At 37.8% G+C, this 15,773-nt stretch overlaps 1 protein-coding gene across 4 annotated transcripts in view; it reads right to left on the bottom strand.

Moving 5' to 3' along the window:
* Nucleotides 1–534: 534 nt before the first annotated feature.
* The window catches only part of ELP2 (elongator acetyltransferase complex subunit 2), a 39,282-nt gene continuing 24,043 nt past the window's right edge, over nucleotides 535–15,773 (bottom strand). For 3 of the 4 annotated variants that reach the window (XM_075142303.1, XM_075142305.1, XM_075142306.1), the window contains 9 exons: nucleotides 14,883–14,952; nucleotides 11,968–12,063; nucleotides 11,782–11,839; nucleotides 7,715–7,787; nucleotides 7,094–7,280; nucleotides 5,360–5,481; nucleotides 4,718–4,860; nucleotides 4,078–4,191; nucleotides 535–3,097 (listed from right to left, as the gene is read on the bottom strand). In XM_075142303.1, the coding sequence (XP_074998404.1) occupies nucleotides 2,941–3,097; nucleotides 4,078–4,191; nucleotides 4,718–4,860; nucleotides 5,360–5,481; nucleotides 7,094–7,280; nucleotides 7,715–7,787; nucleotides 11,782–11,839; nucleotides 11,968–12,063; nucleotides 14,883–14,952 (1,020 nt within the window). In that variant the 3' untranslated portion in view covers nucleotides 535–2,940. The remainder of the gene's footprint in view (nucleotides 3,098–4,077; nucleotides 4,192–4,717; nucleotides 4,861–5,359; nucleotides 5,482–7,093; nucleotides 7,281–7,714; nucleotides 7,788–11,781; nucleotides 11,840–11,967; nucleotides 12,064–14,882; nucleotides 14,953–15,773) is intronic. The other variant, XM_075142304.1, reaches the window with a different exon arrangement.

Below are 15,773 nucleotides of genomic sequence, written 5' to 3'. Positions count from 1 at the left end.
CTTGCATCACATTGTTAAGGGAAAACAAATGCAGTATCACAGGTTGTGTTGTGAAAAGTTGGAGATTCCCAAGACTGGAGTTGGCAGGGCTTATCTGATAGCCTTGAAGATAAATGGGAAGAAATAAATAAGATTACACTTGCCTCAACTTTGTTTTTATTGTATGACATTGAGCTATCTGCTATAAAGAGGGTGATACAAGCAACTTGCAAAGTATAGAGGCTAACTCCATCTTCCAAAACATATCTGAGCACAATTAGTGTTTTCATTTAAGGGAGGCCATGAAAAATAATCACATTTTTAGGAAGGAGGGGGGGAAGGAAAAAAAAAAAGGATGGGTAGGAATGGAAAGAGGTATGCACTTCGCAAGAGAGAACAGCAATGACAGAGCACCAGGGAAACATAGAAGAAAATGTAGAAATAAAAATGGATACATATAGCAGTTAGACATCTTGGCAGGTAAACGAAACTACAGTCAGGTAAATATGACTAAGTCATAATTTTTTTTTTTTAATGTATGAAATAGCACATGAATGTATGCACTATTTTTAATAAATTAAATAGTCTCTCTGAGTAAGTATATACAAAAGAAAAGCACGTGTAAGAAAATAAAAGCAATAGCCATTCAGCGGACAAAAACAACAGTAGATTCTTTGAAATAAAAACCTAATTAAGACAGGTTTGGGGATTCCAGCAGTACTTAGTCAAACCAATAAAACAAGACTAATGAAGTAGAATGAATATAGTAAATGTCTGGCAAATGCTTGCTTTTCTCCATTTTTTAAAACAAAGAAACCAAACAAAAGAGAAAACAAATGTTCTAGAGACTCTTATAATAATCTTAAAAGGTACTATTTTACTGTTTAAAGACCTCTGTTTCTCATTAGGCAGCCAATGCTACCACCAAAATGATTGCTATAATTACACTGGTTTTTCCTTGGTATCACACTTACATTGATCCAAATAATTTTCCGATATTAGTTGAGATCATGAAATCAGTATCCGACTTGTTACCCTGATGCCGATTTACATGCTGGTTTGAAAGACATTAGTAGATTTACTGAGAAGATAAAGGCATATGTAAAAGTCACGCCCACTAGTAAAGTGATATGTGAACAAAGATAGTATCATAGATAAAAAATATTAATCATGTGTCGAGGTGTCTCTTGACAACCTCTAACTTAATTGAAAAGAAAGTGTCTATTACAAACATTTAGACTTGGGAGATCAACAGACTAATCTGATGTATTTAAAGTTGGAACAATGAGGTATATTCTTCAATGCAATTGAGTCACAAAAATCCCAGAGGTAATGGAATAGATTACTAAATCATGTAATAGCTGATGCTCGTTTAATGACAGCATTTCACAAAATAAAAGAGAGGGACAATGTGACGTTTCACTTTTGCCTACAGGCAAGAGGGGCTCCACGGCAAGACGTACTAGTATTGGAAAGTATTATCCACTATAATCATCAAATTGCAGGTAAGATACCAAACTACAGTTGTGACATAGACTAAATTTCCACTTTTGGCAACTTTTTGAAGCCTCGTGAGTCATAAGTTATGTCTTTCTTTTGCCAGGATACAGTCTATGGTTGTTTAAAAATTCCCCGACAAGTAAAATATGCTACTCAAATGCTGAAAGCACATGTAAGGAAAGCAAGGGCTACTACAAGTAAAACATAGCAAAGCATCTTTATTAAGAAGTCAGGTTTTTACTCCCCTACATCGTTTTAAAGAATGATTTTTTAATGCTGAAAAACAAATTGAAAATAAAAAACTGAAATATAAAAACATTTAAAACATAAACTATGATTATTCTGAAAAGAGTTTGGGCCACTCTGAAAGTACTGTTCTTTACCTAAAGATGCAACATAGTAAAAAGTTAAGCACCATTTCAATTATTTCTGCACTACCAGTTCAGGTAGCAAGTGGTTCTGGAACAAAAATAATTTCACTCCCAAAGTTTAACTGATTTCTAATTAGACTCTGGAACTGGAGACAGACCTGCTGAGGTCTATTATCATTCATTTAAACTACAAGACAATCAGACAAATAAGTTAACCGGCTCAACTTCTCACCAGAATAGGTAAGGAGCACTCACTAGTCAGGAAGAGTCCAAAGGCAGTGTAAGGAATGGCTGCCACCTTTCAGCTCCTGCCTAATGATACTTTAAGCTTTTCCAGCCCAAACTGTAGAGGCTAGCCCCCAAGCAGAGTAAGAAGTGACTCTTCTAGAGCACTCTGCTCAGAAAAGGCTCACTGCTACACAGAGGAGACACCAGAAGATTTGAGGGGTCTATGAGTTAGGCTATAAGCCCCACATGACCAAGAAGCGTGAGCCCAGCACTCTGCACAGCAGAAGAAAGAGGAATATAGACAGGAAAAAGAAACAAGCAGGCATGTTCAAGCATGCAGACACAAACTACTCCTTCTGAAGTAAGGCGGTCTAAGACTTGGACCAGGGCTGTAATATACATTCAGAAAGCAATCAGAGAAAGCTGTGTGTTTAACTCTGATCTCTGGTTAACTGCACATGCTTAAACACACAGTGTCAGCACTGGCAGGTCAACTGACAGTTGAGTTTAATAGGAATAAGGAGTTCAAAACAATTCAGTACTCCACTCGCAATCCCAAGCACAGAAGGACTCAAGTACTGGCAGCTTACCACCCACCCCTGGAGTCACAGTGAACAAAGCTGTCTCATTATCCTTCTCCCATCCCTCAGTTCCAGGATATTCACCAACCAAAACATATGAAATACTTCATATTCCTGGAAAAATATTTGACATTTCAAACTACCACAAAAGTTGCTTTAATAAGTTACAGGTCAAAAGTTTCACTTCCACAGCAGAAAACAGAAAATTCAACAATCAAAGTGGTTAAAGCTGAAACAAAATGTTGTGAATCTGTTTTGCACAGACAGGCCTGCTGTCTTTGCTAAAGAGCAAATCTGTTGACATTGAATATCTTAACACAGTGATCAGCTCCACAACTTGCAAGCTGCAACCACTCGCTGCTGTTCTGATCGTTATGTCCAGCTCTGCCCACGTAATGTCTCCAACATAAACGTTTCACAGCAAGAGCATGACTTTGGCTGCAACAAAAAGAAATCCATACATAACTGCAAAATGTCAAACACAGTTGGGCATGTGAGTGTAAACATCAACATTTATATAATTAGTACTCTTCTTTTAACACTACCAACTGAGGAAAAACTGACTTGTGACAACCAGCAGGTATTAAGTTCTTAAAATAAGTCGGACCATTAACAGTAATGACATTTTATCCTCTCACTCATCAATAATTTAAACAGCTATTGATTTCAAGTTTTACCACATTAAGCTGCAGGACTAGCATCTCAGTTACTGAGATATGACAGATTTCTGGCTTTTAGCCTGCAATTTCCTGTTATCTGGTGTCTCTTTCCAATTCACTTCGAGCACACACAGGCCAAAGTCACCATCAACTTTCATTTCTGGTACTACCAATGCCAGTATGTGAAGGAAGAATCTAGGAGAGTGCTCCAAGTGAAACATTCAAAGTCTCTCTACAGAGAGTTTCTCTAGCTGTCACCGCAGCAGCACCACATATAGCTTGTCACTCCTGTGGTTTCTGCTAGAAGCTGCTCTTGAAAACTTGCTGTCATCCACTCCAAAATGTTTTGCTGATGTATATAAACAGTGGTTCTTTTCCCCCTCTTCAGTGTTTTCTTATTTTATGGCTAAAGGTAAGAAAGCTTTTTTTTTTTTTTTTTTGAAGTGGGGCCAACAAAGAGTAATGCTTCTCAAAGCATTTGCATACCATGAAGTATTTTGGGGTTTAACCCTCCCCCCTTGGTTTTCATCGGCGTTTGTTGGTTTTTTTTAATAAATCTAAATAACCAATATTTTTATTTCCAGGTTTTGCTTAAAGACATCTTTAGACTTTCAGGGATCAGCCTTTTCCTTAAAGGATAACAATTTTTTATATACATATAAACCAGTTTCATATCATTTTATGTTATAAGAAGAACTCCAGCACTATTAATCTCAAGAAGAGTACTTCCTTGCTCCTAACTTACTTCAAAAGACATACCTGTTATCCATCTCAACACACGTGGTCCAATCAGCTAGTACTGGTTCCTGCCCACTCTCCTTCCATGTGTACAAGATAATCTTCCCATTCTCTAAGCCTACTGCAACAATGTATCTATCAAGAGAACAACTGCATTAGTTCTGGAAGAGATTACAGTAGGCAGCTCAGTGAAGCTGGCTTTAATGCAAGCTAGAAAGAACTAGCAAATACTGTGTTGCACCTTGCCCTTCAAATCAATATTTAGTTTTTCATGAAAAAAATATCACAATTTAATTCAAAGCTTCTTCATAAAAAAATGACAAAGCAGAAACCTGCAAAATATATTTGGTTAAGATAAAAATAAGGACCTTATTACAGCATCAGACCAGTCAATATTGTTGGAAGAATGAATGTGTTTCAGGTGCGTTAATGCCCCCCTCCCCTCTTCTTTTTTTTCATGTTACACTGTTTGGAGAAGTCACCATACACCTGAAAAGAAGGCTAGGAAATAAAAAAGGAAAGCTAATTCAGTTCAAAGAATGGTCAAAATATTTGACAGGCTGATTTTAGGAGCTGTTTAGCCACAGAAAACTGACTGAAGGGGAAAAAAATACTAATTTCAAATTAAACACAAAATGGCGTTACAGAAAAACAGCAATACCTTCCATCAGGAGTAAGCACATGGCTGATACTAACAGCAGTAACAGAATCCCCGGCATCCAGTACTGCTGAACAAGGCTTGACTGAATCCAACATATTCCCTTCAGTAGTCACAGATAAATCGCACTGGCCCCAGAAAATGACCTGTAAGAAAGGGAATCATCCAGGAATTTTCACTTTAATCTTTTTGTAAATGCATTTACAAAAACATAAGGAATAACTTAGTTAAAATACTCCCAGGGCACAGAACAAAGTGGATGACTCCTAAAATAGTAAAAAATGTCTATCTACAAAGATTCAACTTTTTAGACAGTCTGCCTGATTTCATTAAAGATACTGTCAACAAAAACAGATTCTCTCATGAAAGTTAAAGAAAAACTTCGAGACCCATAAGAGTTATGTGACATATGCTTGTCTTACTGTATGAAAAAAGAAGGAAGTCCAACTGGCAAACCACAGCCTTGTATATACATATTCAAGCACTTTATTTAGCATATGAAAGTCTCACTGCTTTCTGTAGTAATACACACAATAAGCTTTTTGTGTGTTCATAGAATATGGGCTCATTAGAACACAGCATTTGCATATCTAAAATACATTTAAAATAATTCTGGGCTTTTAAAATTCCTTTTATATTAATTACCTTTTTGTCCCGGCTGCCAGTAATAAAATACTTGCTATCTGGTGTCCAATCACAAGACCAAATGATTCGACTGTGAACAGCTGTATTTTTGTCTGTGTATGCACAGCAACCGAAAACTGGTCCTGGAATAAAACATATAGAGGAAAACCCTTGCTTCAACTACACTACATATTAAAAGTAATTGTTATGCTTGCTTACTCTATGGAAGAACTGCAGGAATACTCGGACATCATTGCAATTGGGAATACTTAGCACCACATAAATATTTTTTTCCAGCACTTACCACAATGATAATTAGCACCTGTTCAAGACCGTATCAGTCAGCTCTTACAGCACTAAAACAGTAGGAACAGTAGGAACAGTTTGATCTTTTACACACATATCTGTTTCAGAAGAATTTAAGTCGAAGCGTAAGACCTTCAGGTTCTTTCTATGCAAGTTTTTTGTAAGAACACTCACTTCAAAAGTTTTAGCATTGTGCAACATTTACCATGTGTACACATACCCCCAATAATTTCACTACAGTTCCTATTTACCAGTAAAGCCCCAAGAGCTCAAATCATAATGATCTAATCGTAAAGATAAATCTGTTCTCAAAGAGACAGGCTACCATTTCAATATGCATACAATCAGGCAATAAATCTGATCAGAAGATCAGTAAATGGGAATGATTTTTCCAAGTAGAAAAGGCTGTCATTTTGGAGCATAGACTCTGAATAACCACTTCTTAGGATGCCAATACCAGCAGTTTTGCTTTACACTGATAATGATGTTCTTTGTAGACAGAAAAGTGATTGATGAACAGATGAAAAGAAGATTTCCTCTACTTCCTATGAGAATTCATACTCCTTATCCTGAAACATTGTGTAACTACTGTGGACAATATGCCAAGCTGTAGAATAGAAGTCTGAATAGAACAGAAATCTCAAGCCAGGATACAACTGAACCTGCCTGAAGGGGCCAAAACTCACTGCCAAGTCTCTAGGAAAACTCGACAGAGCCCAGTAGTGTTTATGTGCTATTAAGCCAACAGTGCAATGATAAACATTTTCAGTACAAGCATCTGTTCTAGGAATCCATTAAAGTGTTCAAAATCCTCATGATTTTGCAAGGCTCAAAGTCTTAATGAAAAAGTCAACTGAATCTTTACTATCAGCTCTTTTTCCAGTCAGAGCCAGTCCTAGTCAAATTAATCAATTGGGTAGGATTATCAGAAAGACACACCACAGACAGAGATAGATCCTGTCAAGAGTCTCAAAGTGTCATGCCCTGCAAAGAGGGACAAGGCGGCTCTATGCAGGACACAGGTGTAGCAATGAACCTTCCAGCCTAGCCTGCACAGATCACAGAGATGAAGGTTTTCCTTGATAGAATACCAGTTTGATGTTCAGGCATTACACTCCAGCATATATACTTGATTTCAGTAAATCTGAAACATACAATCACAAGCTGAAGGCAGGACAAATAACAGACTTCATTACATCCATCAATCAAACAGCGTTTAAGGCCTGATTATACTCCTCTCCACGTTTTAATTCCCTTTCTAACTTTCCTATACACCATTAATTGCACTTCTTAAAGCCACAGGAGCCTACAACACTATTAATTCTTAAACGTTGTAAGGAAAATGGCCATTAAAATATTTTACCTATTCTCTTTCAAATATTTTGAAGCCAAAAATATCGAACAAACCGTGAAGTCTTCAAACATGTATATCCACTTTATGTATCTTACCTGACTCTGATGAGTCTTGTTTCCTCCACAATGACCAGTTCCTGTCTCTAGAAACCGCTAATAAAAATTTGTCATTAGGAGAAAACGCCAGCTGAGTAACAGTCAGATTGTGAAATGACAAACTCTGCAGTTTCTTCCAAGAAGTAGTGCTCCACAAAATAATTGCTGCATGTTCTTTTTTGGAAGCCTGTATTAATGGAAAAAATATCAGTGAGAATTAATGAAAGCAAATATAAAAGTCACACGTTTCAAAACACTAAGATGCTAGGGGGCTCGTTTTAAGGCTTGCAATCAAGTTAGAATCAGGTTTCCTCTGGGAATTTTCAAGATTGTTTCACTACTTTCTACTAATGCTGACAATATATCAGTAAGAATATGTTTTATACCTCTATTTGTTAGAATTTATCTTACTAATATCTTCAAATGAATCATACATAATTTACAAATAACAGCTTATCTGCATTCACTCTCACCTTTGCAAGGCAACTGTCATCTATACAAAATCTTTCACATTTAAGTGAAAGAACAGAATTCAACCCAAACTGATTTCTGACTCCTGCTCTGTCAGCCCTAGAAATCTGGTGGCACTTTTCACTAGATGGTGCTAGAATCTTTTCTTACCTTACACGCTGAGGCAATCACAGTGTTTGAATTATTGCAAGCAACACAAAAAATTTCATATCCATGTCCATATCTGAAATAAACGTGAGAAGATACTTAACACATCACAGTCATTTTTGCAGTATGTATCAAGGTTCTTACGTTAATTTAAATCCCTTTGCAAAAATGAAAGGCACTTGCCAGGAACTTCTCACCACTGTTTCAGTATTACATCCCAAATAATTCCTAATAATGTTCAGCATTCAATATAAACATCTGCATAAATTCTTTCACAGTTAGGAACTGACTATGGAACAATCTCTCCAGCCCATTCCATAGTCCTAAAGCATCAGCACTGCAGAAGCTACACTACTGATTAACAAAGCAGACTAAAGCAGCATTTAATGTATTCTTATTTTCTTGTAAAGCAATTTTAATACTACCAATAAAAATCAGAAGCCACATATTTGAAGATCACCAAAGAAATACACCACAAACACCCAGCCAAAGGATGCCTGTTCTGTGAAATACTGAAAGAAGATTCCTGAACTAAAGAACAAGAATCATGCCGGAAAAGGAAAACAACACTGTAAAAAACCCAAAACTTTTAGCTTCCTCCAGAAATACATTTTTAATCAGTCTTTGCACGAGTTCTGCTGGAATTCAGGCGCACATATATGGACTGGGATTTAACTAACAAGCAGAAATGCCACACAGACTAATACAAATTAAAATCAGTCACAAAACAGACTGGAAGTAGAGTAAAATTGGAGATGCAATCTATAAACAGTGGACAAATATCAGCTAAATACCGGTTGCGAGGGTGGGGGGGTGTCCTTTGATTCCTAGCTCTGAAAAGATGGGTAGTTCTCTTAATAAACTCCTTTGGTCAGCAGTGTCGCAAAGAAGTTCTCGTATGGAATTGATGTTCATGAGATTTCACTTGCAGCCAAAACAGCCGTCTGTTTAAATGACAAATTACTGTCTATATCTGTTGAACGGAGTCCAGAAGAGTCCCTGCTGGGCATATCCCATAGACAGACTCCCACACTCACGTCTGAAGATTGGGGATGCACTGCCTTTTTGTGAAGAGTAACTGTGCCTGGACCTTCAGGGGGGAGAGGAACTGGTGGCCGTGCTTAATTGGAATGTTAATTTGATTGTATCTTATAATGATGAAGGTATTACTGCGTGTCTTCCCCTTACTCTGCCACCAGCAGGATGAATAAGGATAAGGAAGCCACCAACAGCATAAGGATTATCATAATGCTTACTTTTAAAGCACATTCCTAGAGACTATTTTGTAGTGAAAACTATTGAAAGTCAAGTTGCCAAAACTGAAAAGTATTTTTCCATGAAAAGTATAAATTTCCTGTAATTCAATGAAGAAAAAATAGCCTGTGGAGCAACTTGTGAAACAAGTCCTCAATTGCTTTGGTTTTCTCTCCTAAATGTAGTATTAAAGAGCACCTGACAGAAACATTTTGAGCTTCTGCATGCAACTTTGTTCTTGCTAAACAGAAGCATTAAAATGTAATCTTTCTCTTTAAATTAAAATAAAATCTAAAATACCGTCTTTTGCAAAGTCACATGAGCAGGACCACTAGGTCAGACTGACAGCCTATTTAGCCCAGTGCTGTCTCCAGTAAAGAGAATAAAGTTAGTGGCAATAGGAGATGCTGTTTACAAGAATCTATGAGCCTTGCAAGTACAGAAGTTCCAGTACAACCCCTTCCCCTGCCCCCATACACGCAATCTGATCCCTTCATTATGTAGTACAACACCAAAAAAAGGTTCACAATGGGGAGAAGCAATTGCATGAACGAATAATGAAATGACATTTTCAACCACAAGCGATTTTGTGTTAGCAATGTGCAATTAATACAATTTTTTTATGCACAGGTAAACTGACTGGACTTTCAAAGTGTCCAGACAAATGATTACAGTAATGCTCTAGTGTCAAAGAGGATCTCTCAAGACTTCCAAGTGTATTACATGAAATGTACATACATATAAACATATCTATTTATGTCAACACTCAGGCTTTAATCTCAGCCCGCTGCATATAAACTCTCTATGGTAATTTTCCAAGAGGATAAAGATTAGCATACTCTCACAGGATTTATCATATTTTTATTTTAAAGTTACTAGATTATGTAAAAAATTCAGCAGTCAAGTAAACAGTTTTCAAAACCCAACACTAATCCTTCAAAATTTAGTGTCAAGTTAGAGCTGGGAATACACAAATGTCAGTGACAAACAAGCTATTTTTAGCAAGTCAGTTCCTCACACTGTTTTTCTGCTGCTATGGCAACTTGATGTGATTTCATGTTACTTCTTTCAAGATTATCCTGAGCAAAAAACCTGAAAGTCTATGAATGCCTCACATATTGCTGCCCTTTGCATAAAAGAATCCCTATCATTAGCAGTGTCTCTAAAAACAGAAAAAATTGCTCAGATAAGCCACCCGAAGACCATCATAAAATGCAGTTATTTTAATGAATGCAGGACATAACAGCAGATAGGCAGTACTCCTGTAGCAGATATCAAAGATTAATGTCTCACTAGACTTTGAGAAATGTCAAAGGCAAATGAAGAAAAATTTTGGCCTTGGCTCCTTTTCACTACTTAAAGATCCCTCATCAAACTACTTATGTGAGTGGGTGCATTAGCGGTCATAGCATGCACAAGACAAGCAGTTAACGTAACAGTTAGAAATTATAAAATGTGCAGATATGGTCTAATATCCACCGGCTTCCCTCCTAGAAGCACTTTTGAGTACAAACACAGTAAAAGAGCAGTTCAAAGATTAACTGCCCAGTTGAAGGTAAAGATGAGCTCCCACAAAACCTCCCACTAGGTCAAATGAAAGCAACCTGCGAACTGTTTTCCCAAAGCTTTTTATTTCCTGCCCCACAACTGAGGTCACAAAACTGGTACTGTATAAAGGTAGCTGTAATCATCAGCAAAAGCTCAACATTCTTCTTGTTCCTGCCTGAGATCACTCTTTCCAGAGATTCAGGTAAATAAACCCATCAGAGCTTGAGATGATTCATTTCTTTGTGCTATACTTTGAAGATTGATACTAAAACTTTGAAGATTGTGAAAGTGTAGCCTAATGTTACCAGGGTCCTTCGGAACAAATAAGGTGACAACCTTCATTTGCAAATTGTTGTGAATCTCAGAAAAGAAGGAACAAAACACAGCTGAAGAGTTCTAAAACCCTGCAATCTCAAAACAATTATTGTCATGACCACGTAACTCTATTATCTTTGCAATCCACAACCCACTCTGTCAGCATTCAATACCCAATACAAATACCCAAACTGGGTTTGTAGCCATCTTACCCAATGTTCATCACTTTGCTCTACCACTAGACACATTCTGTTTTGTCTGCTGCTTCCATCTACTGCATCTTACAAGTCTGTTAGGCTTTAGGGGGAAGCTCCTCCTTTGATGCCTCAGCCTTTACTTCCGTACCAGAAAGCCAAATTTGATCTGCGAGTCTGCGCCACGAAGTGAAAAGTAGCAGAAAACTCCTTACGCAGAGACACCTTCAGTATAGGCAAGGTTTTAAGCAGATATGCTGAGCAGACTGACATAAACAAAGGCTGCAGCATGGAAAGACAGGCCCACCACATTCCAGAGCACAGGTAAGACCACGAAAATATGCTACATATACAGCAGACCAGAAACCTTACTATTCTCATGGAACAGAGAGGAAAAAAACAGGGATCAATGCCCTAAACAGACCTTCAAAAGACAAACATCCAAAGGGACAATGCTTTCATTCTGATCATTACAAATTCAAAAGAATAGCTTTGTGCCAAAAACCATACGTATTTCACTGGTACAGAAACAACTAGTGAAATAAAGTTTTGTGACACATCAGTTCTAACTGCCATTTTCTGCATTATTTCCTAATTTTTATATACATATCATTTATTTATTCTGCAAGTAATACACTGCACACAAAGTCAAATCAGGTAATAAAACAGGAAGAGTTACAAGACCAGACTACATTCATATGTTGCAATAGCTTTCTGGAAATTTTGTAAATTAAATAAAAAAGAAAAATAAAAACTTACAACTTCTGAATTTCAGGCCACAAGGTATTCTGCAACAAGTGATCCTCTGGGGGAGGTTCTGAAAGACATTTGTACAACATATTCAAATTTGGTACTAAATAATCTAAAAATCAGCTAAACAATGCTTCAAGTTTATATCCAATGAACCTCGTTCTCTATTTCCTACAACAGAAACGAATCTCATACCTGTAAGGATCAAGTGTTGAAAATAAATCTCAGGATACTGATTTGAAATGGTATTAAATGTTTCTTCATCCTCAGCTGGTTGAACAGCCATATCTCCTATTCAAAGTAAGGACTTCATTAGCTAGAGAGAACATACTCGACAGGAGGGAAAATATGAGCACTTATTATACAAGTAAAAAACATCTATTGTTTTTACAATATAAGTAATTGAAATTAGGTTTCTCTGCTTCCAGAGTTACAATAATACGAATATTAGAATCTAGTTATTCTAATGCACATGAGAATGAGGAGGAGAAGAGAAAGAAAAAAAAAAAGGTAACCTTTGGACTAATTTCATTCATTCAAGACTGACCTCTTTCCACCAGCACAGTCTCTTTTAGAGATTCTTACAGAGACTTTGATTTACCTGAAAGAAGCAGTCACCAGGAGTTGAACCTGTGCCTCCCCAACGTTAAGCCTTTCCTTCTGTATTTGAAAATGTTTAAGGCAAAAATCTCAGATACAAGTGATGAATTCCTAAATTTAATGTAGACCCCTAAATGAAAAGCCATACTTGCAGAAGCGTAAATACAATTTGCAAACTTCAGGAAAACTGCCAAGGGCTTAGTCCTTAGCTTTAGGCAAACGTACCAGAAGTAACTGAAATTACTCAGCTAATTTTAAGTTAAAATTCAACTCTGACCTTCACTTTGAAGGTATTATTTAAGAAAAAGGTACAGAGTTGGGGAACAGTTGCCCTCAGATAGAATCTAACTTTTTGCCAAATGTACATTTCAAAAAGCAGGTACAGAAGAAGCAGAACAGAAAGACTACCTTCTCATTCATCCTATCTTCTGTCTCCTTGAAAAGGAAATTAGCAACATTTATCTAATTTGAGACTGCTATCTGATCATCGCTCACCATGGAGATTTCTCTGCAGAGTAAGCAAGAAGAGAAGTCTTCTGGGGCTTTAACCTAAGCCACCAGTACTGACAGCATTGGGTGGGCAATGGTGGACAATGCAGGAAAATTTGACAGCTTTTCTACTAGTGCTGCTTCTGCGTGCGCCACATGAAATCAAAGGAAATTAGTTATTCTGTGTGTGACGATACTCTAGGAGAAGAAAGTTTTATTCCCTCTCTCATGAGGAAGCAGACTCATGAGAAAGCAGAAAAAAGAGGTTTTGCCAAAATACATTTTATGAGTTACTTCAAGTACAACAAAGCTACTTTTCTCTCATAGAAGATTTAGGAAAACTTCGCTATATTGCCATTGAAGACCCTGGAGACAAAGCTTATTAAAATCCTTCCTTTTTTAATTCACACCTTCTGATAAAGCTTTAAGCAGAGAAAAAACAGGTCTGACCTAATTTGTAGATTCCAGTGTAAGTGCATTTTTACCAGGGACTTTATTAAACACCAGATTACCAGTTCCATCCCCCGTCTCAGGACACTACTCAGTCACTTTTACCATTCTAGACAGATGCTCGTCCCTCCTTCCTTGTTCCCCCACAATGCAATCCCCACCACCTCTCCAAGAAATTCATCTGGTGCCTTACCAGCCTTTACTGCCAGAACAGTAGTTACTAATTGTCGTGGTTTAACCTGGCAGGCAGCCAAATACCACGCAGCCGCTCACTCACTCCCCCCGCCCCCCCAATGGGACGGGGAGAGAATCGGAAGGGTAAGAGTGAGAAAAACTCGTGGGTTGAGATAAAGACAGTTTAATAGAACAGAAAAGGGAGAATAATGATAATAAATAATGATAGAATATACAAAATGAGTGATGCACAATGCAATTGCTCACCACCCGCGCTGAACCAAGTAGCGATCGGTACTTCCTGGATCACGCCTACCATTTATATACTGAGCATGACGTCACATGGTATGGAATACCCCATTAGCCAGCTGGGCTGGCTGTCCTGATTATGTTCCCTCCCATCTTGTGTACCTAGCTCAGTCAGTAGGCACGGGAGCTGTCCTTGGACTAGGAGGGCACTTAGCAACAACTGAAAACATCGGTATATTATCAACATTCTTCTCGTACTAAATCCAAAACACAGCACTAGGAAGAAATTTAACCCTATCCCAGCCGAAACCAGGACACTAATTAGTTACCAATTAGTTGGCTAACTAATTCTTCCTTCCCAAATACTTTCACAAAGCATCATTTACCTGGAGAAGGCTTATGGCTATTTTCACTGGAACAGAAAATGTGACTGATCCCCCTCAAAGCATCACTACTTCTATAAGCCTCTATAAGGGTGCTAACATTTGAGGAGAGCGTGAAAAGGTATTTTATGGAGAAACCACAAGCAGCAACAGGTAGTTCTGCTTTAACAACTCTGAACCTAGTTTTCACAGTACGCTATTCAATACTAACTTTTTTGACTAAAAGTCATCAGTCATCCCGGGGCAGGGGGAAAGCATGGGTAGCGAGCATGGAGAAAAGAGAGGAACAACAGCAGGTGGGGGAATTTAAATAGTATCCTGCCCTGGCTACGCCCAGACCCATCACAGGAGAGCAAGGAGCACCAGCATCCGTGTGAAACTCATCAAGATCAGTCAATAGGAAAGGCTCTCAGGAGCACTGCGCAGACTGAGTGGGGTTACTTCCTACAGGGGTGTGCAACACAATATAGGAGGCAGGGAAAGAGCATTTTGGGTTTGCACAAGACATTAGGGAATGTTTAGGGCAGAAACCAAAGGCAGAGAAAGAGAGGAAAGATCCTCACTAGTGCTTTTTTCTAATTTTTAAGCACCGTATTTAGGTGCTACCAGAGAACTAAACGCTTTGCACAATTTTATTTCTAGATTCTAAACTGGCAGTCAAGCTTACAATGACAGCCCTAACAAAAAGACGTACACTAAAACAATCATTTAAAAAAAAAAGGTTTCCACATGAAGCAGCACCACCACTGTTTCTCATTACTGTACCTTCAAAAACAGCTTTATTGGATAATCCCAAAGCTGGCACAGTTGCACCTTCTGGAAGATCAGATGATTGCTGAATTTTTTAAAAAAAAAAAAAAGTTACAGACAGATTGTCATGTAGGTTCAGATTTCAAAAGCCACGGTTTAAGGAATCCCTGTGATAAAAAGAGAATTTTCTAGAGAAGTGAAGGGGGCACTGTGAAAAACTCCCAGCTCATCCAGAACATACCCTGGACAAAATGAAGACCAGTACTCTGCCAGAAAAAAAAGCTTTTCTAAGGCCTCAGCTCAAGGATTTTGCTGTAAAGCATGCATCTTCGTCCCTAATTACAGGTTTTCTTCCACAATCTTATTTATTCTAGGATATACATGATAATTAATCAACCTAGAGCACTGCAGTTTTTAACATAATAGGACTCGGAAATACTCTGCTCCGAGGTGAAAGAATAAAGCAGCATTTTGGAAAAGGGGACAGAGGGTGAGTGCCTGTGCCCACAACTTCAAAACACAACCCAGTACATAGCACAGAGATGTGGCTGGAGTACGTGGCTGTTTAGAGCAGCACAGAGGAAAGACAAATCATCAGACAGAAAATACTTCCATACAGGTATGGGGGAAAAAGCCAAAATTTAGAAAGGGTAAGTGAACTTGGGGCCCTTTGTGTAGAGATGGAAAAAGATTAGATTTAATAGCTGTAAAGCCCCTTCCTTACAGTGTCTGAAAAGTTCAAAGAAAGACTGTTTTACAGAATTAGATTAATAATTTAGGTGACAGCTTAAAATACTACGTTATTTATTTAAATGTTCATAGTTTGATGAGAAAAATGTATGAGACACACACCAGTCTAAGGCCTCTAAACCAAAAATGGTTCTTCATTACAACCCAAAGTATAAC

This window comes from Calonectris borealis, chromosome 2 (assembly GCF_964195595.1).
Source record: "Calonectris borealis chromosome 2, bCalBor7.hap1.2, whole genome shotgun sequence".
Lineage (NCBI taxonomy): Eukaryota > Metazoa > Chordata > Aves > Procellariiformes > Procellariidae > Calonectris > Calonectris borealis.
The sequence above is the reverse complement of the archived record's forward strand: the minus strand, read 5'-3'. Positions and strand labels throughout refer to the sequence as shown.